This window comes from Portunus trituberculatus, chromosome 41 (assembly GCF_017591435.1).
Source record: "Portunus trituberculatus isolate SZX2019 chromosome 41, ASM1759143v1, whole genome shotgun sequence".
Classification (NCBI taxonomy): domain Eukaryota; kingdom Metazoa; phylum Arthropoda; class Malacostraca; order Decapoda; family Portunidae; genus Portunus; species Portunus trituberculatus.
The window spans coordinates 30,226,903-30,251,433 of record NC_059295.1 but is presented as its reverse complement, the minus strand read 5'-3'; the positions used below and the strand labels follow the sequence as shown (position 1 = coordinate 30,251,433).

General features: G+C 38.4%; 2 protein-coding genes and 1 long non-coding RNA gene across 11 annotated transcripts in view; 1 reads left to right on the top strand and 2 right to left on the bottom strand.

The window, feature by feature from the left end:
* Positions 1–7,957, top strand: part of LOC123516995 (F-box only protein 21-like) — a 38,507-nt gene extending 30,550 nt beyond the window's left edge. For all 4 annotated transcript variants that reach the window (XM_045276800.1, XM_045276799.1, XM_045276797.1 and 1 more), the window contains one exon: positions 1,797–7,957. In XM_045276800.1, the coding sequence (XP_045132735.1) occupies positions 1,797–1,980 (184 nt within the window). In that variant the 3' untranslated portion in view covers positions 1,981–7,957. The remainder of the gene's footprint in view (positions 1–1,796) is intronic.
* LOC123516998 lies at positions 5,104–19,620 on the bottom strand. Its single transcript, XR_006678359.1, has 2 exons — positions 18,958–19,620; positions 5,104–6,715 (listed from the first exon to the last, which is right to left on the bottom strand). It is a non-coding gene; the product is annotated as an uncharacterized LOC123516998 (long non-coding RNA).
* Positions 19,621–22,975: 3,355 nt separating this feature from the next.
* Positions 22,976–24,531, bottom strand: part of LOC123516996 (ADP-ribosylation factor GTPase-activating protein 2-like) — a 41,671-nt gene continuing 40,115 nt past the window's right edge. For all 6 annotated transcript variants that reach the window (XM_045276803.1, XM_045276802.1, XM_045276806.1 and 3 more), the window contains one exon: positions 22,976–24,280. Coding sequence is in view for 4 of the 6 variants with exons in the window: in XM_045276802.1 (XP_045132737.1) it covers positions 24,266–24,280 (15 nt within the window). In the remaining 2 variants the exon portion in view is untranslated. The remainder of the gene's footprint in view (positions 24,281–24,531) is intronic.

The window sequence follows — 24,531 nt, the reverse complement described above, 5'->3', positions numbered from 1 at the left end:
TACCATTCCCTGCTCTTAGTTCAAGACAAAAAACAGGGTCCAGCACCAGCTCGTCGTCTCACGCTCAGCATACCACCAAAACGCCCTGCAATGTTGCCTAGCGTTGCTAAGAAGAGAAGGAAGTCCCCTACTCTCGAAGTGAAGCTGGATATTATTCACAGACACGAAAGGGGCAAGAAAACTAATAGCATTGCTCACTATGGCTTGACTCCATCTACTGTCTCTTCTTCTATTTTTAAGTCAGCAAACTCTATTAAGAAGCCTGGTGAGACCGACACCGTATCTTCCTTGCAAGCTAAAAGAACCACCTGAACTCGTGACTCTGCAATGGATAAAATGGAAAGCCTTGTGGAAATGTGGTACATAAGTGCACCCTTTGTTTACATTCCACAGGTTGCCAGCTAGCGCCTTTCCCGCTCCAGTCTCCCTCCCTTCATAAATTTAAGATCATCATCATATAATGTTACTTACATACATACATTAGTGTACATTATAATGACTCAGTCTTAAATTAAACTGCTTAAATGTTTAACTTCACAATTTTTACTGTACTATGATGCACTCTCGCTTTGTTTACTCTCAATGGAAGTTCAAGTCAGAGATCAAACTTGTTATAATTGGTTCACTTAACGAAAATTTACACAACAAACGTGTTTTTTAGGAACGTAACCCGTTCGTTAAGCGGGGGTTGCCTGTACTTGTTTTTAGTTAGACCCAATACAGAATAGGGGATCAATCAGCAGCAACCAAGACAATGTAAATATGAATCATTGTATCTGCTACTTGCACATCATGACACCTGTGTAGGCATCATCATATTTAAGAGGTTAACATGTTGGAAGTAGAATAGATTTGTGAATTAATGATAAAGGATATATACACTTGACTCTCATTTACCTGGATTTTGGTTATCTGAACATTGTCCAGATAATTTCATAATTTGATTTCGGACAGCCAACAAATTCATTGAAACAAGTCCGGCTGCTCCAGCCAACACTGGTAAACACTGCTTTGTCCTGATTCAGTGAACAAGTCTGCATTTTTTAATACCTTAGAACTCTTCATTATGCCTCACAAGGGTGTTAAGTGTAAGCTAATAGCCCTATCTGTTTCTTAAAAGCTTGAATTGATAAGAAAAGTAGAGAAAGGAGCTAGTGTCATGAGTGTTTGTGAAGAGTATTTGTGACCAAGCAAACTGTGTCGGACATTAGAAAATCAAAAGATAAGCTGGTAGAATATTCTGCCAAAGACTGTGTGGATGCATCATCAAGTAAAGGTGCACCAAGAAAAAATGTAAGGAGTGGAAAAGATGCTGCATTAGATGCCATTGTATGAAAGTGTTTGCAACAGCAATCAGCTGGGATCAATATCTGTGGCATTGCTGCCCTTGCAGCAGCTAGGAGGCTGGCACAGAAGATTGATAGTCATAGAAAGTTTCAGGGCAAGTGATGGGTGGCTGTTGCAATTCCGCAATCAACACAGCCATTTTAAAGTTACTGTGCAAGGTGAAGCTGGTGATACGGACTCAGCCAGCATCGCATGACATGGCTGCATGTTGTGGTTGTAGACTCACTGTGCTTCACATCTGTATAGCTTTTTTTTTTTTTTTTTTTTTTTTTTTTTTCACGCCCACCATTTAGTCCTTAAAGGAAAGCAGTGTTAAATTATAAGAGTAATTACACATTGAAGCATTTAGTGTTCTGGCCTTTAAATGTCTGTATGACCTCAATACTATAATAATATAGCAATATTATATAGATGTGCTAACCATGCTAATTCTCCATTTAAATTTACAGATATGCTGCCCAAGAAAACCTGTCAATTTCTCAGGAACCAGTACCCATCAGCCATTCAGATATTGGGAAGTATTTCAAGGAGTTCAATGGAGTATGTTATTTGCCCAATGATGAATTGCAGCAGCAGTACCCAGATGATGCAACTGTGAAGAACAATCTCTTAAGAGAACAAGGATTTTTTTAGCATTCAGAGGGAATATTTAGATGTGTAATAAATAACCTGATTTCCATGTGAAATCAATTCACTCTGATAATTACCAGTCATTTATGGACTGAATTACAAATGTCAGTCACTATCCCTCTATGAGGGAATGAAACCTCATCTGAACATGAGCACAAGTTTTTGTATGCTTTAATATGAAATATTAGTACTAGTGAGATGAGTGATGCAGAGATTAGGCATTATAACTTTTGTTATTAAACAAAGTTTGAGTGCATTTTTGTTACCACATATTGGCATGTTTTCTAATTGCTTTGTACATATTACCAATATTTGCTCACATCAATATACACTTGAGATTTTGAGATTTTCTCTTAGTTTAAAGAGGTAAAGATGAACCTTTTCTATTTCAGTAGTCCCTCGAGTATTGTAGGTCTTACGTTCCCCGGTAATAATTGAATATCCGCAAAGTAGAAATAGTATTGTATTTCAAGATATTCACTCCTAAAGATTTTTCATAATTTTGTCCTTGTTTTGCTATTTGTATTTAACTGATTGACATGAAATTTCCACATGATTGTGTATACAATGATTTTCTCGAGCATTATAGGATGATAATGCATCACATCCCTGCTTCTCTAGAAAATATTATTCACTCATACATGAGGGTATGGAAGGAGCCATCAACAACGTCATGGCAATATGCTGTTTTACAACTGAACTGGACAGTCTCCGAGTTGTTATTAATGTGTTGAAGTGAGATAATGTACTGTGAAGTAATTATTACTTGTTTGCTCCAACTGTATACCTCTCTCTCAAGACAATCTTTATTACTTGTAATAGTATTATTGTGAGTTATGTGATATATAGTTGTCATGATAAAGATAGTGAGAAAAAAAAGTGTGAAAAGATCATAGCAGTCTTTATAAAATAAAGATGGAGAAGCATGGGATGAGGGAGGGTCTCTGATGAGGTAGATATCACATATGATGAAGGAGGCGAAGGTTCAAGGTCCAGCTGTCAGCCACAGCTGTCTTGCAGTGATACGTTTGTATCTTGTTGTCTTCTCTTCTTGAAGTTTCCAACTCATTCTCACCAATTTATGCCTGTAAGGACATTATTTTTGAAAAAGTAGAGGGCTAAATGATAGACTTCCCCTCTTGATGCCTGGCCCTGTGTAAAGCTTGAGTCATGCTATGATGCAACTGCACGAGATATTTAAAAGTGGCTTCCTGGTGGAAAGGGTATTTAATTATCAAAAATTAAGGGTCCGAAGGTTTTGGAGAGACAATGGTTATTTCCACACATTTTTTATCCTTCCAAAATTAAATTAATAAATCCTGCATCGACCCCCTAGTCTGACTTGAACTGGCCTTCTTTTTCATCCCTCGTATAAGTCAGACATTCACATCTGCCGGACCAACCTTTCCCCCTCTTAGTCTGAGTTAGCGAGGGTCAACAGTACTGCAAAGAAAAGAAACCCTTACATTACTTGTGAAAGCACATCTACAACAGGCTTTTTGTCAGGTGGTGCAGTATTTTCATCATCCGTAATTTCTCTTTCCAATGAAGTTTATTGTGTATTTTCACTTTTTTGTGGGTGAGGAAGTGATGGGCAGTTGCTGGCACTGTCTCTTCTTCTATGTAAGGTTTTTATAATATTTTGATACTTCCATCAATTGCATTTTTGAAGTGCAGTGCATAAATCATTTGGGATCCTTTTCTTCCACCATTCCCTAAGGATTTTTTGCCATTTTGCTGCTTCTGCTGGATCTTCTTGTTCTTTTACAGTAGTGTACATGACAATGTCTGGTTATTTTAATACACAACTGCAATAATTCATTGAGATTTTAATAATTATATAATTGGAATAACAAACTTGCCACTTGCATGACCACCAGGGGATTTTAATAGAAATTTAATCAGAATAATGAACCAAAAGTACCAAGTTTAGTAGTGCAATTGTGCTAATTTTGAAGTTTTTTTATCTTTTATATGCAGAATTTTGTATATTATTTAATGATTCCTTGGAACTAATTGATTTTTTTCCTATAGGTTCTAAAGTCACTATAACACATTTGCCATGATGAATGCCATATTGGAACAAATCATGTTTCTTGTTGCATACCTGACAATACTTCACCACTTGCTGACTTTGTTGTCTCTGTCAAATCATCTGTTAATAGATCTGTGTGGGCCTTGATCAGCTTGTAAATGCCCTCGGTAGTCATATCGGTAATGCCATCTCCTACCAATTTTGCCAGGTTCACTGCTTTATCAACTGCAGTGGTGGATTTTGCTCAGGAGAGGATCCTTTATAGTCATTAATTACTTCTGGCTACAATTTCTTCCAGTGTTGTCTAAGTTTCATCCTTCATCTCCTTTATGGCCTTTTGAATATTTTGGAAATAGGTTGCAATGGTATACCCACACCAGTACTCCTTCAGTGAGAAGTTATCATCCGAGTCCACAGCCTTGAACAGGTGCTGCAGGAACTTTAACATATAGAACACCTTTAAAGCAAAAATAATGCCTTGATCCATGGGATAGGTCAGCAATGTGATGTGTGGCATTAAATTTTACTGGTATTCCCTCATATGACAGGTCAAGCATGTGACCTCTAGCTTTGTTTATTAGGAGTTTCAATCCTTTTTCACAAAGATAAACCTTGACCTTGTGGGTTCTTCATCCTCAAAGATGGAAGTAAGGAAGGTAGAAATACAGAAGCAGACAAGGAGTTCCAGAGTTTACCAGAGGAAGGGATGAATGATTGAGAATACTAGTTAGCTTGCATTAGAGATGTGGACAGAATAGGGATGAAAGATCAGAAGAGCAACTGGCATGAAAATAGTGGTAAAAGGTAGCAAGAGATGCAACATGGCAGTGAGAAAGGCTGAAGATGGAATTTTTTTTTTTTTTCCATAGCAACTGTAGGCATACTTGAAGAGTATAAGTGGGAAGCACTGTTCAGCTTCCACCCATTAGTGGCACAGGCAATTTTGGCTTTTTCAAGGATTTCCAGGCCTGCGGTGCTGCCACACTTGTACAATATGCACTTAAGTCAGGTACTTAATACAGTACTTCAAAATTGAATAATGTATATATACATTGTGATACTCAAAAAAGGCAAATTAGTATAAATTATGCTTATTTTTAAATATATTTTGCATTGTTTGTGCAAACACAACAATACTTGACAACATTTCCTCTGAGCATTTTCACTTCCCTTTCGATGACCGAGTGAGGTCACACGTTAAAGTGACTGTGTTAATCCATGGATCACTTCCTCTCCCACTACCAGCTAAGGAGAGAGAGAGATGGTGTGTGGGAAACAAGGTTCCCATTGATACATAGCTCTAATCCCATAATTTGCCCAGCACAAGGTTTGGCAGTGTTGCAGGCCGGGAAATCCCCGAAAAAGCCAACACCCAGGCCGGGAAATCCCCGAAAAAGCCAACACCTAAACAATCTTCATAAAATGGTCAGACTATAGAACCTGGGTATCATGGTGACATGTAGGTAACTTTAAACCACTCAACAAATGGCATAGATTCAAAGTGGTATGTGGTGGGATTCAAACCTACACGTGGATGTCTGTCCAATCCCACACTCACCACTTATCCACTATGGCACCACCTCTTTAATGAAACAAGGAAGTTTGGTTTAGATTATTAATGAGGAATTGGAAGAGAGTGGGTAATACGACAGAACCCTGAGGAACACCACTGTTAATAGATTTAGGAGAAAAGTGACTGTTTACCATGACAGCAATAGAATGGTCAGAAAGGAAACTTGAGATGAAGATGCAAAGAAGGATGTGGGAAGGTAGTTTAGAAATCAAAAGCTTTGTACCAGACATTTGTCAAAAGTTTTGATATGTCAAGGCAATAAATAGCAAAAGTTTCATCAAAATCTCTAAAAAGAGGATGACCAAATCTCAATAAGGAAAGCCAGATCATCAGTAGAGCAATCTTGATGGAAGCCACGCTGGTAATCAGATAGAAGACTTTGACGTGACGATAGATGTCTGAAAATCTTTCAATTGATAGACTTAAAAAAAACTTTATATAGGCAGGAAATTAAAGTAACAGGACAGTAGTTTGAGGAGTTAAAAAGCAACGATTCTAGAAACAGGTGAGTGTAGGCAAGTTTCAGCAATAATCTTGAAGAGGGATGATAGATATGAGATTGTGATCAGAGGAGCTCAACTAGAAAGATAGAGTAACAACATAAGCAGATTAGAGGTTAGGAAAGGTCATGAATGTTGGGTATATTTCCAAGACAGTCAAAATACAAGCAGGCTCTTGCATCAATTACTTTAGGTCATGGAGGTTAGCACAAGTTAATAACTAGTTAACCAGGATGGTCAGTGAAGAGTGAGGAATGCCAAAGCTGGTGGTGGACGTTGAAGTCAACATGAAATTCATGAATGGAGATCTCTGCAAAAGAGAGAAGTTTAAATATGCTCCACTTTGGAAGTTAAATAGTCAAAGTAAGACTTAATTTATAAGTTACTTTCCTATTGCCCTTTATTTTATTTATTTATTTTATTTATTTATTTATTTTTTTTTTTTTTGTCATTCTTAATGTAACAAGTGTAGATTCACTGATGCCACAATAGCAGTTTACATCCACATACCTTCTACCTTCTTTACGCATGTCAAGCAGTCTCTTCTTTGTGATAGTAACTTCCTCTGGCACTTGGGTTCATTGCCATAAGCCTTATAAGGTGCAGAATGTTTGGGCAACTGTGGAGCACCTGAAATAAATTCACAATTTTACACAAATACAAAATGCCACTACTCTATACAAACTAGGTCATCCCCATGTCAATGTTTAATTTTCCATACAATATGCTGAATTATCTGTTTACTCATCTACAATATTCTTCATATTTTCTTTCCATATATTTTGACTAATGTGTTGTACAGTACTGTTTTTCTATTTTCATTTATTAAGCAAATAATTATTTTAACTCAGAAATAATTATGATATAAAAAATATAAATATCTATCAGCCACAAAAACCTGTAATATACTGAGGAGTCCACAATATAACACAAAAACCTGTAATATACTGAGGAGTCCACAATATAAATTAATTTATATGCATCAATCAGAAAAATCTACACTGTACCAAGGACACAAAAGTTGAACTATTAAATTGCAAGGGATTACTGTATTGCGTAATATTTAACATGCCAGTCATGCAATTACGTGTAAATACATAATTTGAACTGCAAAGACAACTTTGTCTTCCTAATATTGTTCATTAGTCTAGGCACATGAAAAGGTAATACTGTACTGTGTTTACATCCTGGCCACATCCCTGTAAATGCTCATACACTTATTTATTTCTTTAGTTTGTGAACACTTGACCTGCTTACCATAGTTTATACTTTGAGGCACTGCAGCTTATAAACTATACATAGCAGTCTGATCAATAACATACACAAAAATTCCAAGGCAGCCTTTCATGGATATGAATATCTTTTTTTTCGTGAGCACTGCCTGAGTGTAGACAGACCATAAGTTCCTATATGCTTCTTACTTATGTTGAATAGATTTGTATTAAGCTCTAAAACAAAATCATTACAAACTTTTTGAGTGAAGCAAACTGTTATTTTGAATTACTAATCAGAGTGTAAGACATTTTCAAATATTATTAGGGAGTAAAAAAACAATGTCCTTAAGAACACTATCTACAGAGACATTTAAAACTATATAGGATTTAGTCTTATGCAGCTTTATGTAAATATTGAAAATACTATTAGTATCAATTATATTTTGTTAAGATATGTAAATATTCATGTGTTTAATGTAGTTTTTATTTGCCTACCTTATATACTCTAGCTATTAATAAAGTTTTTATTTGCCTGTCTTACAGGTAGGGGATTATGTTCAATTATTGCCCTTAATGAACTAATATCAGTAAGCCTTCAGATGGATATAAAAAAAAATGTAAATTTGTAATATATGCAAATAAATTTATTGTGTATATATTTTCTAGTTTAATTCTAATACTGCTAAACATATTTATAAAGAATGTTTACAGTAGTGTGGGAAGCTTGCAGAATAGTAAATTAATATGGCCTAGTATGCGTATTAGCATTAAAAGGAGCAAGAATAGTGAATGATGGTGAAAAAAACAAATCTTTCTTCTTTCTCTCATCCCTATTGTGTCCAACTCTCTAATGCAAGAGTTAACCAGTACTCTCAATCATTCATACCTTTTACTGGTAAACTCTGGAACTCCCTTCCTGCTTCTGTATTTCCGACTTCCTATGACTTGTCTTATTTTAAGGAGGCATTTGCTCCCTAATTTTGGCTGACGGTTTTCTTTCCTGCAGAGAACCAGCACCCAAGTGGGCCTTTTTGTTTGTTTATTTATTTTATCTACCTTTTTTTTTTTTTTTCCCTTGACTGGCCCTCTATCCACATTGATTCGTCTTCTAAGGTCCAATCCCACTATCTCTTAAAAAAAAAGCTATGTGATCATGCATGTTTTTCGCACTTAGCAAGGGAAAAACTTTGGCACAATAATAATATGGTAAATCTATGAGTAAATGATCAGAGATACATCTTACAGACACATCCTGAAGTAGTGAAGGATTACTTTCCTTCAGTTTTCTAACTGTGAATGTTAGATTTTTATCCAACTGTCTCCTAATGACCTTAGAAGTATGAGGTGATATCTTTCTTGGCCGACCAAAGTTAGGCTTGGGGTTAGGAATGGCGTCACCTCCCCCATCTCAAAATTTCTTGGTTCACTTTTGAACTTGCTGTACTCCTATTCCCACACAAATAGCTATATCTACAATTATACCCCTTTTATAGAGAGGGGGTTACAATAGCAACAAAACACAAAGACCACCACAAAAAAAACGTGAAATCCGCATGATATATGGTGGCACACCACGTGGGCCTGGGAGCGATTCTACAGAGTTGCCTAGTCATGCGTATTGTCTCTGCTAAATAGTGGTACAAACCATACCATTGAAAAACAGCAAAAAGTTTGGTCGCAGATTAGTTATTTTTGTGTTTTGAGTTTAGCAAAAAGTTTGGGTAGCCTGTAATTTTGCGCCAAACTTTCTGCTTCGACTGTAACTTGAAAATGTAGAGGTCCTCCCTTAATGTGCAGGAAAGGGAACCCTATGTTATAAATAAGATCAATCCCACATAAGGACCCCTATATATATATATATATATATATATATATATATATATATATATATATATATATATATATATATATATATATATATATATATATATATCGATAATTTCTTTATGGCATCTTCACATTTCACCATATTATGCACTGTGGACTCATTAATAGAATAAAATCTACCTACTTCATGGAGCTTCTCACCAGCCTAAACCTTGGCTATGATGTCTAGTTTCTCTTGAAGAGAAAATATTTTGTTTCTTAATAAGCTACACCTGTAACACCCTTCTCTTTGGAAGGAGCCATATTCACAAACCTAGAAAGATCACAAATACAGTGGTACCTCGACATATGATTTTAATTCGTTCTGTGATGATCGTTATATATAAAAAAAATTGTATATCAAATCAATTTTTCCCATAGAAATTAATGGAAATAGGATTAATTCATTCTTGTGATATGAATTTAACCCCCCCCAAGAAAAATAATAAATAAATAAAAATTAACATGCTTTAAATACCAACCAAATATAGATTTAATATAAGATAAATACAATGTTTCTTGTATGCATGATATAAATTAACTATATTGCCTAAAATAACAACTTAACCCACAAAACTCGGGACACATCGATAGACATTCATCACACAGGACTCGGGACACGTTGATAGACATTCAGGCTTTTTATGGCTATATTTTGGCTATTTTCTTCCTGTTTTTTTGCTTGTGAGCTGGCAACACTCATCAGAAGTAAACATATGCTCTACATCACTGTGTCACCAACGATGAATGGTAGGAGCGACAGTGATTTCACAGTCTCTGATTTCACCACCTCTCCCGCGCGCCTTACTTCTATACCTTGCGTCTCTCTCCATGTCTCTCTCCATGTTACGGGGAGACAACTTTTGAATAAGAGTGGTATCAGAAGAGGTGAGGGTTTGTTGGGGCCATGCAGGCTGTGTCACAGCCTCTAATGCCCCAAAGGTGCAGTATATGGTGGTGAGGTGTTCAAGCTATATGCAGTGGAGTTGATTTGTTTTCTGTAGGAAAGTCATGGTGAGGTTGAGGGTCTTGAAAGCCTGAGTGGTATTTGTGCAGCAACCCAGGAGGTCAGTCAGTGTTGGCCTGTGTGGGTGAATAGCAGTCAATGAGTGGAGGAGGGCCATACGGTGTGAGTGGTGACGAGGGCAGTGCAGGAGCAGGTGTTCTGGGGTGTCAGGCTGGGTAGGGCACCTGGGACAGTGGGGAGAGTCAGTCATGCCCAGCCTGTGCAGGTGGGCATTGAGGCAGGTGTGGCCAATCCTCAGTCTGGTGACTGCTGTGTCCAGTGCCCAGTTGAGGGAGTAGGTGGTGTCTTGTGTCCTGTCTAATGTGTCCCAGTGAGGTGTGCTGTAAAGTGTCAGTCAATGTTGTGTCCCAGTGTCGCCTGCAGGCTGTCTTGAGGTCAGTTAGGAAGTCTGTCTGGTCAGTAGCTAAGTCAATAGGGGAGGGGTGGGTGTGTGCCTCTGCTGCTGTCCTGTTGGCCACCGTGTTTCCCATGATACCGACATGGGAGGGCATCCACTGAAGGTGGATGGTGTGTCCTAGGGAGGTCAGGTGGAAGATGAGATGGTGAATGATAAGGGTGATATTGTGGGCGGTGGGATTTTATGATCTGGAGGGCAGAAAGAGAGTCAGAAAAGAGAGCTATTGAGCAAGGGGCAGCAACGGTGGTGGCAAATTGAAGGCCCTCTTTGATAGCAGACAGTTCTGCTGTGGTGATGGAGGCAGTGGCAAGGGACCTGGAGGGGATGTAAATGGCTGCATCAACAGATGGAGGGGTAGTGAGACAGGAGCCGTCGGTGCAGATGTGGAAGTGGGTGTGGTACTGTGAGTGGAGAAGTGAGGTGAATAGAATCCTGCCCTGCACTGGGCAGCTGGCTTTGGACCATTGTGTGGATGTGTGAAGGAACAGAGAGACTGAAGAAGAGAGAAGGTACCAAGGACCCAGAGGAGAAGTTTTTTTCAAGGAAGAGGAACTGGAGAACTGTAAAGGAGAGAGCTCTGTTTACAAAGGGTGTGTGGGCTCCCTGCCGTGCCGAAGGAGGAGGGAGCGGAAGGCATGACACCTAGGGGAGGAGGCAAGTTTGGTGTAGATCCAGACAAGGAAGGTGGAGCATCTGTGTCACAGGGAAGGGAGGGAAGCCTCTGCCTGAAGGGCACAAACTGGGGAGGACTTAAAGACTCCCAGTGCAATACGAAGGGCTAAATTTTGTATGACGTCCAATTTATGGAGAAGTGATTGTGAGGCGGTTCAATAAACCTCACATCCGTAGTCCAAGCGACTCCGGATATAAGTACAGGCAAGCCCTGCTTAACAAAGGTTCACACAACGAAATTTTGCTACAACGAAGGTTTACTTTTACTACCATCTGCTCATTTAACAAACACCAAACTCGCTTTAACGAAATTTTATCCAGGTAATTTTTTCCAAGTTTGAAAGCCCCACCGTATCACACAAGCTGACAGGCTTTTGAATACACCAGCGCCTCTCGTGGACAAAACGCACACCACTCACTCCCCTAGTTCAAAACAATAACAGCGTCAGCAGCAGCTTGTCTTCCCTCGCTCTACATGCCACCAAAATGCCCTGCAATGTTGCCTAGTGTTGCTAAGAAAAGGAAGTCTCTTACTCTCGAAGTGAAGCTGGATATTATTCACACACACGAGAGAGGTGAGAACACTAATAGCATTGCTTCCCACCATGGTTTGACTCTATCTACTGTCTACCATTTTCAAGTCAGCAGACTCTATTAAGAAGGCTGGTGAGATCATATCTTCCTTGCACCATAAAAGAACCTCCTGAACTCATGACTCTGCAATGGATAAAATGGAAAGCCTTGTGGAAATGTGGTACACAAGTTTTGTATGTGGTACAATGATGTGCCCTTTGTTTACATTATATAGGTTGCCAGCTAGCGTATTTCCCATTCCACTCTCCCTCCCTTCATAAATTTAAGATCAACAACATTATAGTTACTTACATACATACATTAGTGTACATTATAATGACTTAGTCTTAAATTAAACTGCTTAAATGCTTAACTTCACAATTTTTACTTTCATTAAACCTTTTACTGTACTATGATGCACTCTCACTTTGTTTACTCTCAATGGAAGTTCAAGTCAGGGGTTAAACTTGTTATAATTGGTTTGCTTAACGAAAATTCGCTTCGTTAAGCAGGGTTTGCCTGTATAGTAAAAATGGAGGAGAGTACGCCTGTCCGCACCCTACTTGACACCAGCTAGGGATTTCATAAGTTTAGCCTTTTAAGGCAAGATGGAAGTGGAACATGGCTGGACCAAAACAAAATATTTTGCACATTGTACAAGTGATGGAAATAAAGTGAGGGTGCGCATAAAGCTGGATACGCATTAACTGAGTTGCGCAGTAAAAGACAACCTCTGTATAACCACCACATACTGCACCTTTGGGGCACTAGAGGCTGTAACTCACAGCCTACACGGCCCCAACAAACTATCAAAAAGAATTCAGGTGTTTTACTTGGACACAACAGGAATTAAACTGCATTATAAAAGGGGTCTATCCATAGGCAAACCAAAGCGGTAGATCGCATCTGAAAGTTTTAAGAGTAAAAGTAACTGACATCCCCTTAATGAGTCTTGGGCCAAGCTGTGTTCAGAAATGATTTGCTCTCACCAAGACTATTTTTCAGGGCCACAGATCAAGATGATTAGTAGGGTTTTTTAGAGAGTTTCTCCAGTTAATAATGTAGAAATCTTGTCACAATGCCTCTGGAAACATAATAACACCTTAAAAAACTTGTACTAATTTAAATAAAGCCAATGGAAATAGTGGAAGTGAAGCTCAGAAGTGTTTGAGAATATGACCTTTGGTCATTCTACTTTAGAGATTTTGGTGAAACTTTTGCTGCTGTCTTAGAAATATCAAAAGCTTTTGATAGGGTCTGGCACAAAACTTTGATCTCAAAACTACTCTCCTATGATTTCTATTCTTCTCTCTACAGCTTTATCTAAGTTACCATATTTGATGGCTCATAAGACATACCTTTTCTCAAAAAAAAAAAAAATGAGCCTGCATCCTCAGTGGGCTAGGTTCACCAATGAGGCAGTGGTTAGTGGTAAAACTATGGCAAAAGATCAAGGCTCTAAAATCAAGCCCCAGACATCTTTGTACATGTAAACAAAGTAATGATTGGTACTACACCACAAAACAACTCTCGTCCTCACCCAGGGCCAATGGATACAGGCTCAACACATGTACACTGCCCAGTCATCTCCCAGTCATAGCACAGCACAATGTCATCTGGACAGGAGGATACAGCAAGACTTCCCCTTATCTCATTCATGTCATGACCTCAAAGGAACACAAGCATTTGCTACTCAAGGTAATATTAGCCCTGTTATGCTCAAAACCAACAACACAGGCAAGACATAACTCTTGCTACCAGCTGCCTACCTGCAACTGGATGATTTGGAGTGTCTACCTCCCCACTAAGGAGATGCATTAAACTGAAGAAAGTGTTTTAGAAGAGAGGAGGGTGTAACAGCTAACTGCAATTTTAAGTTCATGAAAGACCAACTCATTAACCATCTCTTGGAAGAGAAAAAAAATTAGAAAACTCAGCAAAAAGCAATGATACATCAGGAGGGTGGAGGGACTTGTCATCACCACACAGCACCGATTCATCCTGAAACATTTCCCCAAGGCAGTGAGAGGAAGGATGATGAAAAGCTAAACATGTGGGCTTTTCACGGAAATTTATGGGCTAAAGGGGATACTTTATAGGGTACCTCCTATCTCAAAGCCCACCCGCTAGGAAATCGTTGCCCTGAGTAAGGAAGCCCAACCTGCACTCAGACCGTGGACAGGATTCGAACCCGTGCGCTTGGGAGACCACTCTGACCCCAAAGCACGCATGGTTCCACTGTACCACGGCAGCCCTTCTTACAGAAACAGATATTGCACCTCAGTTGAAGGAGGCACTGGTGTTACAAAGCTCTAGAAACAATCTTACCATCTCACTTCTTGCACTTGGGACAACAAAAGTCAATGTCATAAATGCCACCACAGCAATTAATACATACAGTATAAGGATCCTTGTTAGCACTACCCATCACCCTTCTGCATCCTGGAGTAGCACAGGTCCTCCTGTAATGATCCCTCCCATATGGAATGCCCCATGAAGCATTTTTAACCTCGCTAGGATTCACATTTGAACGACATGCGTGAGTTTCATATAGGATGCTAGATGGCAGGTTGACCCCTCACCAAGCTAGAGGATGAATGAGGGGACATCAGCCATATTAGTTTTGATCTCCATCCCAATCACAATTATGTTCCAGCTGTCTACTGAGCCTGTATCAACCCCCTTATAAGAGGGTTCCAGGGAGACTCCCGAACAGTACTTATGGTCTTATGTAAGGGTTAGTTAAGGTGTCTAGCTGGCAGAGGTTGACCTGACCCAGTTCAGAGGAGACACTGATCAGGGTAAGGAGGAGCCATAGACTGAGTGGCACTGATTTTTAAGCACAGAGAGTGCTGTATGTATGTGAAGGTGCCATAAGTAGTGTTTGGTTTTTGCTGTACCCCTAAATATATGAACTTAGCAACAGCAACCTGAGTTTGATTCTATTCCCCTGTTCCATGGTGGCCATAAGTGTAAAACTTCAACTGTGACACACCATCAGCCTCAGTGACTTAGCACTACTGTTCCTTACCTGCTGCCACCTTCGTGTACGGTCCTTTAGATCACTACACTCTTAGGGGAGAAAAGAAGCCAAGAAGCCACTAAAAAGGCTAAGTAGAGTAGTGGAGCACAGGTGTTGAGTAAAATCCTTGAGCTGCAAAAATATTGAAAAGAGCCTTGTGTGAATGCTGGGCATCCTAAGGGTTATCTTGCACAAACTGTTTTTTGTGGGCTTACATAAGCTTTAATATAATATTTTTTAATCCAAGATTATTCAGTAAAGGATCAATGTAGTCATTAAATAAGGCCATATAAAACAAAAACCTTGGAGTTCAAGAATCCTCCAGGCCCTTATGTAGCAACCATATCTTGATCATTAATACCTGTTTTGATTTGTTTCCATAGAAGAAACCTTCAAGTAGTTATTGAATAATTTTACTGGATAAAAAATAATATTAGAGCCTACACAGGCACACAAAATACAAGCAGTGCAAGATAGCTCTTGGGATACACCAGTGTGCAAGGCTAATATGTCAGTATTATTGTAGCTCAAGGATTTTACATTAAACTGGTCATTTAAAAAAATTCTTTCTCTTTTGGCTTAACAGACCTTGAACCATGTTCCTGCACCAGGGGAGACCTTATAGATTCAGAGAAAAACTCATCATAAAAGCCTGGGAAAGCACAAGCAAAAATTAGAGACAGCTGGGTAATCCTTATCTGGCACTCTTACCTGGTATGCCACTCCTTGTGAGTTATATAGTAATAAAGAGGGGAAAATGGGTATGCAAAGTGAGGGGCAGCCAAACTCTGCAGACATACCAGTCCAGCAGATATTACAGTTATGTATGGAGACTGAGTTGTATGGCTTATGCAGGAAGTGATAATGCAATCTGTCATGGGTAGCATTAGTCAGCAAATTTAAATAACAGAGAACAATGTTGAATGCAAATCCAGCTTAAAGACATCTATAGAATCCAAAGCAACAACACTATCTGCTAAAGAGTTTCATACATTAACGCATATCAAACTGAAGAGTTTTTGGCATTCAAGAGAAAAGTATGAATGATCCAATTTTATCCTGTCCCTATGTACAAATTTGGGACCAACCAACACAATCAGTGGTGCTTCTAGACCAAAATTACTAAGGGGGCCAAGCCAAACTCTGCAGACATACCAGTCCAGCAGATATTACAGTTATGTATGGAGACTGAGTTGTATGGCTTATGCAGGAAGTGATAATGCAATCTGTCATGGGTAGCATTAGTCAGCAAATTTAAATAACAGAGAACAATGTTGAATGCAAATCCAGCTTAAAGACATCTATAGAATCCAAAGCAACAACACTATCTGCTAAAGAGTTTCATACATTAACGCATATCAAACTGAAGAGTTTTTGGCATTCAAGAGAAAAGTATGAATGATCCAATTTTATCCTGTCCCTATGTACAAATTTGGGACCAACCAACACAATCAGTGGTGCTTCTAGACCAAAATTACTAAGGGGGCCAAGGTGTAGCGTTTTTTTTTTTTTTTTTTTTTTTTTTCCAGAGGGTACATATAAGGGCAAAGCATGCCAATATTTTAGTATTCAAAATGTTTAGTATAGTTTATCTAAAACCAAAACAAAACTGATTGAATTGCACTGCTGGACACATATATTGACAACATGTCCAACAGTGTGAAGGTTTAAGGAGTGTAGAACACTCCATCACATCAGTTCCAATCTTCAAGCTAGTCCATGTCATTATAAGAAATTAATAAATCTTATTATGTATCTGTTCAGGACAGAGACCACAACAGGGGCCAGGAGCAATTTTACAGGGGCACAGGCCCATGTTGATCTCTCCTTTTTAAAAGTGTCTATACTCATGATGAATACAAGACTTATTATGAAATATTGTCCACCATCTAATCAAGTCATCTCAAAATAGACGACTCTGAACAGAATACAAGTCCAGAGCAGCAAGTCGTTCACTGTAAGTTAACTCGAACATCCCTTCAATCTACTTTGTCCATCTTCATATTGACTATAGAAGATGAAGGTCCGTTATGTAACCAGTATTCTAAAGAGGAGGACCAAACTCAAGTATGGGATTTATAATAAGTAAACAAAAAAATTGGGAATCAATCAACTTCAAACAAGTTAGAAGACACTGCAGCAGCCTTCTTGACTACAGATCTAGTGTGCTGGTGAAGACAAAGAGAATCATTAACAATAATGGTCCTTGTGGGTTGCAGCAAATTTTAGAGGTCAGGGTCTGCATTCAGAAAAGCTTCCTTCTCTTACCACAACTATTTTCAAAGACCACAAAGACGATTAGCCGAGTTCTAAAGAGTATTTGTCCTGTTGATAATGAAGAAAACTTGTTGACACGTCACAAGAATTACAGAAACATCCTTAAAAACCCGTGTCACTTCAACGAGAGCCATTTGAAAATAGTGAAGGTGCGGCGTGGAAGTGTTTCAGAATATGGGCCCAGATGACTGCATACTATAAAATTGTGGGGGGTTCATGTAATTCCATACTGCTGAGCCACGCTGATACCTGAGAGATCACATTTATTGTTAAGACCCCAGAAACTAGGTGTACATATAGCACAAATGGTATCAAAGTCTCCCTGGCAACTAAATACATCTATTGCTAGCTTGCTTTGTTCAAACAGGAGTAATTTCTTATATTCAAATAAAACTTTAAATCATCCTCCTCATCCAAACTGAATATCCTCGGTCAGTCCATAACTGATAATCTTAACTGGAAACATCACATATCTATGTGATCATATCTTATGTGAAGTTAGGCGTTCTGCAGCGTCTCCACCAGTTCTTCTCGCCCCTCCAACTGCTAACTCTATACAAGGGCCTTATTCGTCCTTGTATTGAGTACTATTTGTATGTTTGGGAGGTTCCACTCACACAGTTTTATTAGATAGGGTGGAAACAAAAGCTTTTTATCTCATCAACTCCCCTCCTCTGACTGACTGTCTTCAGCCTCTTTCTCACCACCGAAACGTTGCAACTCTTTTGGTCTTTTAGCGCTATTTTCATGCTAACTGCATTACTCATCTTGCTTGCTAACTGCATGCCTCCCCTCCTCCTGCGGCCCGCTGCACAAGGCTTTCTTCTTCCTCTCATCCCTATTCTGTCCAAATCTCTAATGCAAGAGTTAACCAGTGTTATCAATCATTCATACCTTTCTCTAGTAAACTCTGGAACTCCCAGCCTGCTTGCTTTTGTATTTCCATCTTCCTACGACTTGACTTTTTTTGAGAAGGAAGTTTCAAGACATTTGTCCGTTTTTGAGCCAATTCCTTTCTCATCTTTTAGGGAACTTGCAGTTTAAGTGGGTCTTTTTTTTCTAATACATTTTCTTACCCATAGCAAGCTTCAGTCATTGAAGACGACAGGTGTTCAATATATCTACTCTAGATATAACAAAGGACCCATTGGACTACACCACGTTTAATGTTTACCATAAGTCCTTGTCAGTAACTCATAACATGATTATATGTTGTGATACTTTACATTTATTATTTTCCTTTTGTGCAATCAGCTATTATTCATTTATGTTGATACTTTTGAAAATCAACACTTCACGCCAGAAACTGAGTTAAGTTCAAGTTAGGCTAGATTTAGTTGGTGGGGAAAACTGAAATAGACCAAATTTCGCACCCCACCCCCACCGATCCTAACATTAGGGGACAAACTGATACGTATTCCTGCATAGTTGTATACATTGCCGACACTGGCTCGTCTTAATATTTACAATTCAATCTCCTTGATAATCCTGTTTACTTGCAACTAGTTAAGGCAGCTAGCCAAGACAGAGGGCGAGCATGCCAGTTTAGGACAAGGATTACATCCCACAAAGTTATCACTACATGACACAATCCTCCTACAGTACCACACAAACTACAAAGTGTCTCTATAGATACTTGCACCTTCTACCCTTGGACCAGATGACAGTCATAACACATGTATACGTTTAGGTCGCGCGCCGGGGATTCATTTGCCATTACGTAGGGACAACTAAGTGGCTGAGGTCATTCCCATAATCACCAGATGCAGTTACAAGACCCCATTAGCCATTACCATACCGAAAATGACAGCGAACAAGGCCCACCATACAGGTTGATGGAGAATCAGTAGATCACCAGGGAGCAAAGCAGTAAACCCACGACTTGATAACAATGGCCACGCGTGTGAGGGTGAGAGAACGTCCGTCCGGTCGTCCGCTTCAACACGTTATGATGGTTGTCTTGTCGAGAAAAGAATGATCCAAATGAATGTGCCATGAAAATTAGAACAGCGATTTTTACGCCGTGCACCAGCGAGGGTTGTTACAGTAACACCAATCCCATTTTTTTATTTAAGAATTTAATAATGAGAAAAAACAACTTGGGTATTGTTGAAGAACTGTACTGTTAAGTAGGTAGACTAATAGAAACACGTACAGGTCCATGTGAAACAAATTCGGAACGTTTCGCGAACGTTGCGAACGAACGTCGAACACACACACACACACACACACACACTTATGAAGATATTTAATTGTACGTACGTATGTACATTCCATTTTCATGTGGTCCCTTATTCCTGGTGGTGGATCATCTGTTATATCATCATGTCCTCCAATAGTTATCCTGCACGGGAACTGGCATTCCAAGTGGATCTTTTTTTCACTTTTTGTTTTGCCCTTGGCAAGCTTTCTCTTCTTACATAAAAAAAAAAAAAAAAACATGGTGCCCGTTTCCTTTAATGATGTAGGTAAAGGAAAGGTTAAATACGCTCACTGTTAAAGTAATATCACAGTGCCCATTACAGTAGTAGGACAAGAGGCAATCATGTTGGTTGGCACAGGTGCCAGCCATAGTTGTCTCTCCCTCACCTTCTACAGCGAGAATAAAAACAAGCTGGGGAGTGGGGAGCCTTCAACGTACTACATCACCGATGCAAGGAGCCGATAGAGAGAACACAAGGAGAACTAGATACACTTACAGAAACATGAAGAAAAGCAAGAGAACACAGTAAGAACTAAAGGAAGAATTACAGAATAATGAAGTAAAGCAAGAAAGAACACAGCAAGAACTGAAGGAACAATTGCAGACATATGAAAAAAAAATCAAGAGAGAAAAGCAACACTAACTAAGGGAACAATCACAAACAACACAAGTTGAACTAATTAGGAACAATTACAGAAACAAGAAGAAAAAAGAGAGGATGCAACAAGAACTAAAGAATCAGCTACAGACATAGAAAAAAAAAAAAAAAAAGAGAATAGCATGAATAATATTATTATGGTTAACTCTACAGGGAAAGTTTCGAGGTGTGAGACAGGAAAACGAGTAACTGATCTAAGGACAGATAGAAGTGACTACAAAAATGGATCAACACTAGATGGAAGTGGAGGAAGAACAAACAAGAATAACGTAAGAAGAGGTAGGAATAAAGGAAGAACAGGCAAAAACAAAGGAAGAACAAGCAAGAATGCAAAAAGAACAGCCAAAATTTGGACAACAGCTGGATATGTGCAGATGGTGGTCTTGGGAGTGCAGAATTAAGACAGCTCACCAGGAGATAAAGGATGCAGATTATAAGGTTAGTGCTATAAGTCACAGAATAACAAAACTTTTTGATTGAATACAAGCAGCCAGTGCTTATGGAAGACAGTTGACCCTCAATCAAGTGTGTTAAACATGATAGTAGTAGTTTGAGTCCAAGTGTAATTGAGTTTAGCCATGCCAAATGTGTCATTAGTGCCAGTGGCAGTATGGGTCATATGGGGATGCTATTTAGGAAGAAGCCCCTGGAGTTTGATGGTAAGGTTTCCTAAGAAGCCTATATAGAGCACAGTTTAAGATGTTGACAGGATGACACAGAGAGTGCTGTCCTGTTGGCAACCAGTCTCAAGGGTGTGTGTGATGTTGGAGATTCTCAAGCCCAACCTTGACCTGATAACAGTACTGATACATGATCAGTTTATCAAAGCTCAGGACAGCCTGTAACTTAAGGTACAGGTGAAGCAGGATAAACCATCATCCATGCAGGAAACTCTGGCCAGTGCAAATATGAAGTTTGAGTCCTTGGTGAAGTCCAGTTAGTCAAGTTACAAGGTCAATTCAAGCTCTGGCTTCAAGGCACGAAAGAGAGCAGTCAGTGAGGCAGACAATTTCAAAGGAGCATGCTGGTATTGCGAGAAGGTGGGACACAAGAAGGACGATTGCTATAAGAGGAAGAGGGAACAAGATGATGATATGAGACAGAAAACAGAGGAGGCACAGATAGCCAAGGAAATTCCAAGATTAATTATGTTTTTGATCAAGTTTTGTTTGTACATAGATGTGTATGTGTGTTGAGGAAACACACTTTGACAGGCATAGTGTTCTTGAAATATGTATTTCTAGAAGGTAGAAAGGCATTGTGTCATTCACTGGGGAGAGGCAAGGCTTGCCCCAGCTCCTATGCAGCAGGTGGGTAGAGCCCGGGTCTTGTATTCAATTATTGTGAAGCTGTGGCTCTTATACTATGAGACAAAGGTGACCAAGGAGATTCTGTAATGTACATAGTAGAATTATCTAGATGTAACAGATATTGTATAAAAGGAAGTATTGAGCCAACACAAATCAGTAAGAAGTAAGTAATAAAACATAATGTGAGAAGGAAAGCACATTTGGACATTACATTCTCTGCATAAAAAAAAAAAAAAAAAAAAATCCAGTCAAACAAAGAAAACACTAATTCCTTGTCATAGAGAATTTTTCTTTTACATTTTGCCACTATAGAAATTTTACATTTGAAAATATGTATAGTTAAGCTAGATATTATTCATTTTTTACTTGGGTCATGTTTCTTATATTTTTCAAGTCTTATATCAAATATTGAAAAACATCTGCCTGGTGTATGAGAGAGAGAGAGAGAGAGAGAGAGAGAGAGAGAGAGAGAGAGAGAGAGAGAGAGAGAGAGAGAGAGAGAGAGAGAGAGAGAGAGAGAGAGAGAGAGAGGGGGGGATGAAGGAGTTTTAAAAAGAATAGGGATGGGGAGGAACTAGTGGGAGATATGTAAGGGAAGAGGAAGAAGGCAGGCCTATGATACACATCAGAGGCAGCTTGGCTTTTGCCAGTACACTACCATGGAAAAAAATTGACATGTCACTTTTTGTTAGAATTATAGGTGGAAAACTGCTTCATCACGTAGGGAGCTAACTGTACTTGTTGATAGGTCTACTGACTTCACAACTTTCCAGCTTATATATATTTTTGGGAGACCAGGGGAGCCAGGGCATTATATATTTTCAAGTTCCTTCTAGTTTGATAATTTACTTCTTTCAATATTCATTCATTTATTTTTTCAATAGATCACTGAAACAGTATGCTGTTTTTGTCTTACATAAGACTAATACACCATTGCCATTTTGAGTTATATGCAACTCTGCTCACTCCTGCTTTGTCAGTCATCAATCAGTTACTTAATCACTCACCGTTAGTAAGAGTAACCACCTATGTAGCTACCCATAGGTGTTGCAAGCTTGTGTATTGCATCCCAGAAAGCAAGAGCAGCAAACATTTTTTTATTTTTAACTAATCTACATAAAACTTACCAAAAACAATAGCTAGTCACCCAAAGTAGCTTTCTTGTGAGTGAGAAAACATCTCAGCAAGTCTTAAATTGGTCAAAATCCATCTTGCAATCTGTATATCAAATAAAGCTACAGTATGGTTTGATTCTCATCCACATCTTCAAATGTGATGAAATGTCAAAGAAAATTGGCACACAGAAAGTACTGGGTAGGATAAAGGGAAACAAGAAGAATTAGGAAAACAAGAAAAACAAATAACAAAATCGTGTAGTCTGACATACAGTGACAATGATGCACCATAATGGGAAAAACATTTCAAGAACCAGAATGGACCTAAAATGGACATATTCATGAGTTAAGCCCCAATTTCTAAGGGCACAGCTGAATATGTATGGATAAAAAATTAATAAATAAATCAAAGAAAAATATACATGGTTTTGTACCAAGGTTAAGAAAAAGGCTTAGTAAATATCATGAAAATCACACATTAATGTTCTGGATTCCCTTTTCTTTCAGAAATGAAACACAAAATCCTTTATGTATATGAAAAATTAAAGGTAATGGATGGAAATCTTCTTTTATTCCCAATCCCTATGATTACTGGATAAATATCAGAAATTACTAAAGCTAAAATGAGCATGACTAAAAAAACATTAATTCCTCAAAATACAAACTGCAAACAGATGGCACAGAATTTTGATCAATAAACCCTTTAAAATATCTAGTACAGAAAGAGGTGGATATATGTGGTCTGGTAACACTCCTAGTGTTACATCACTTCTTCAGGTGCTAATGTGTTAATGGTGCTACCCTTTCAAATACTGAGGAATGATTTAAAAATTTGGTCCAGGGAGGCTTTAGGGAGCAACTCATTCAAGTCAACCACAGGAATGAAGAAAACATGAACTGATAATAAAAGAAATTAAAGAGAAGTAAGTTTATATTCTACTAACTCTCTAATGACTTTAAAGTAATAGTGAAGTCTACACTATACATACACAATATGATTTTTCTTTAAGCTTTACTTTGTCTGAAAAAAAAGTCCAAATATGGTAATCAAGGTGTTTACCATGAAAACTTCAATTAGTGAACCATATCTCTTTAAAACTTGGATACTGTATAACGTTGAACAATACATGGTAGCAGTGCACTGATATTTACTAGCACTCAAATTTGCAACACTGAAGACCACAGAACCACCAAATACCTGCAGAATTTTTACACATTTTCCAAAATAGGTGTATGTGTAAGAAGGATGGTAGACTTGAAGGTCACGCCCCACTCTGAAACCCTTTTCTACAATAATAGTCTGCCCTATACAACCACCCAATCCACTCAGTGTTTCCTACCATCTCTCAAAATGACATATCTTCATCATAATAAAAGTGAAGACATCATCAGTCAAGTAGTTAGTTTGAAACTAAAACAATTTAATTTCCCCCTTCTCAGATATGAATATCTAACTTTACCTAGCTATATCCTCTGTACAAACACTAATAACAATGACCAAACAAGGAAATGTCAAATAAAATATATTGTACAAATTTCCAACTGAAATGCATACTATATATGTGACTGAAGATATGTGCTGTATCACAAAAAGCAGTATCAAAAAAATGAAACAGTGATATGGGAAGCAGATACATTTGCATCTTTTTTTTTTTTTTTTTTTTTTTTTTGCTTAGGTTTTGTAAATACATGATGAAACTGCCAATGTTTCTAAGGGTGATGTGATGTGACTCACCAGAAAGTTATAATATTTTTCAAGATTGCACTAACAATAAAAATGAAGACGACACAAAAATGACAGGGCGAGGGATCATGTGTCCCCACATCACTGCAAGGTCCAAGGTCTTTAGAGGTAGCGATCCTGGAAAGAACAATAAAGAAGAAAAGTTAACTGTTATATGGTCGCTACAGGAAGTTATCTACTAATAGGGAGCTTAGCTATTTTACTTCAGCATCAAATAAATTAAATAACTCATAGAGAGGAAACAGAATTAAATAGCAATACTCTATTTTTTAACATATGTGGTATTGCCTTTTTTTTTAAATCATACAAGCCAGGTGATGTAACAGCTTTTGCACTCAACATTGAAACACTATTGAAGAAAGTATGTA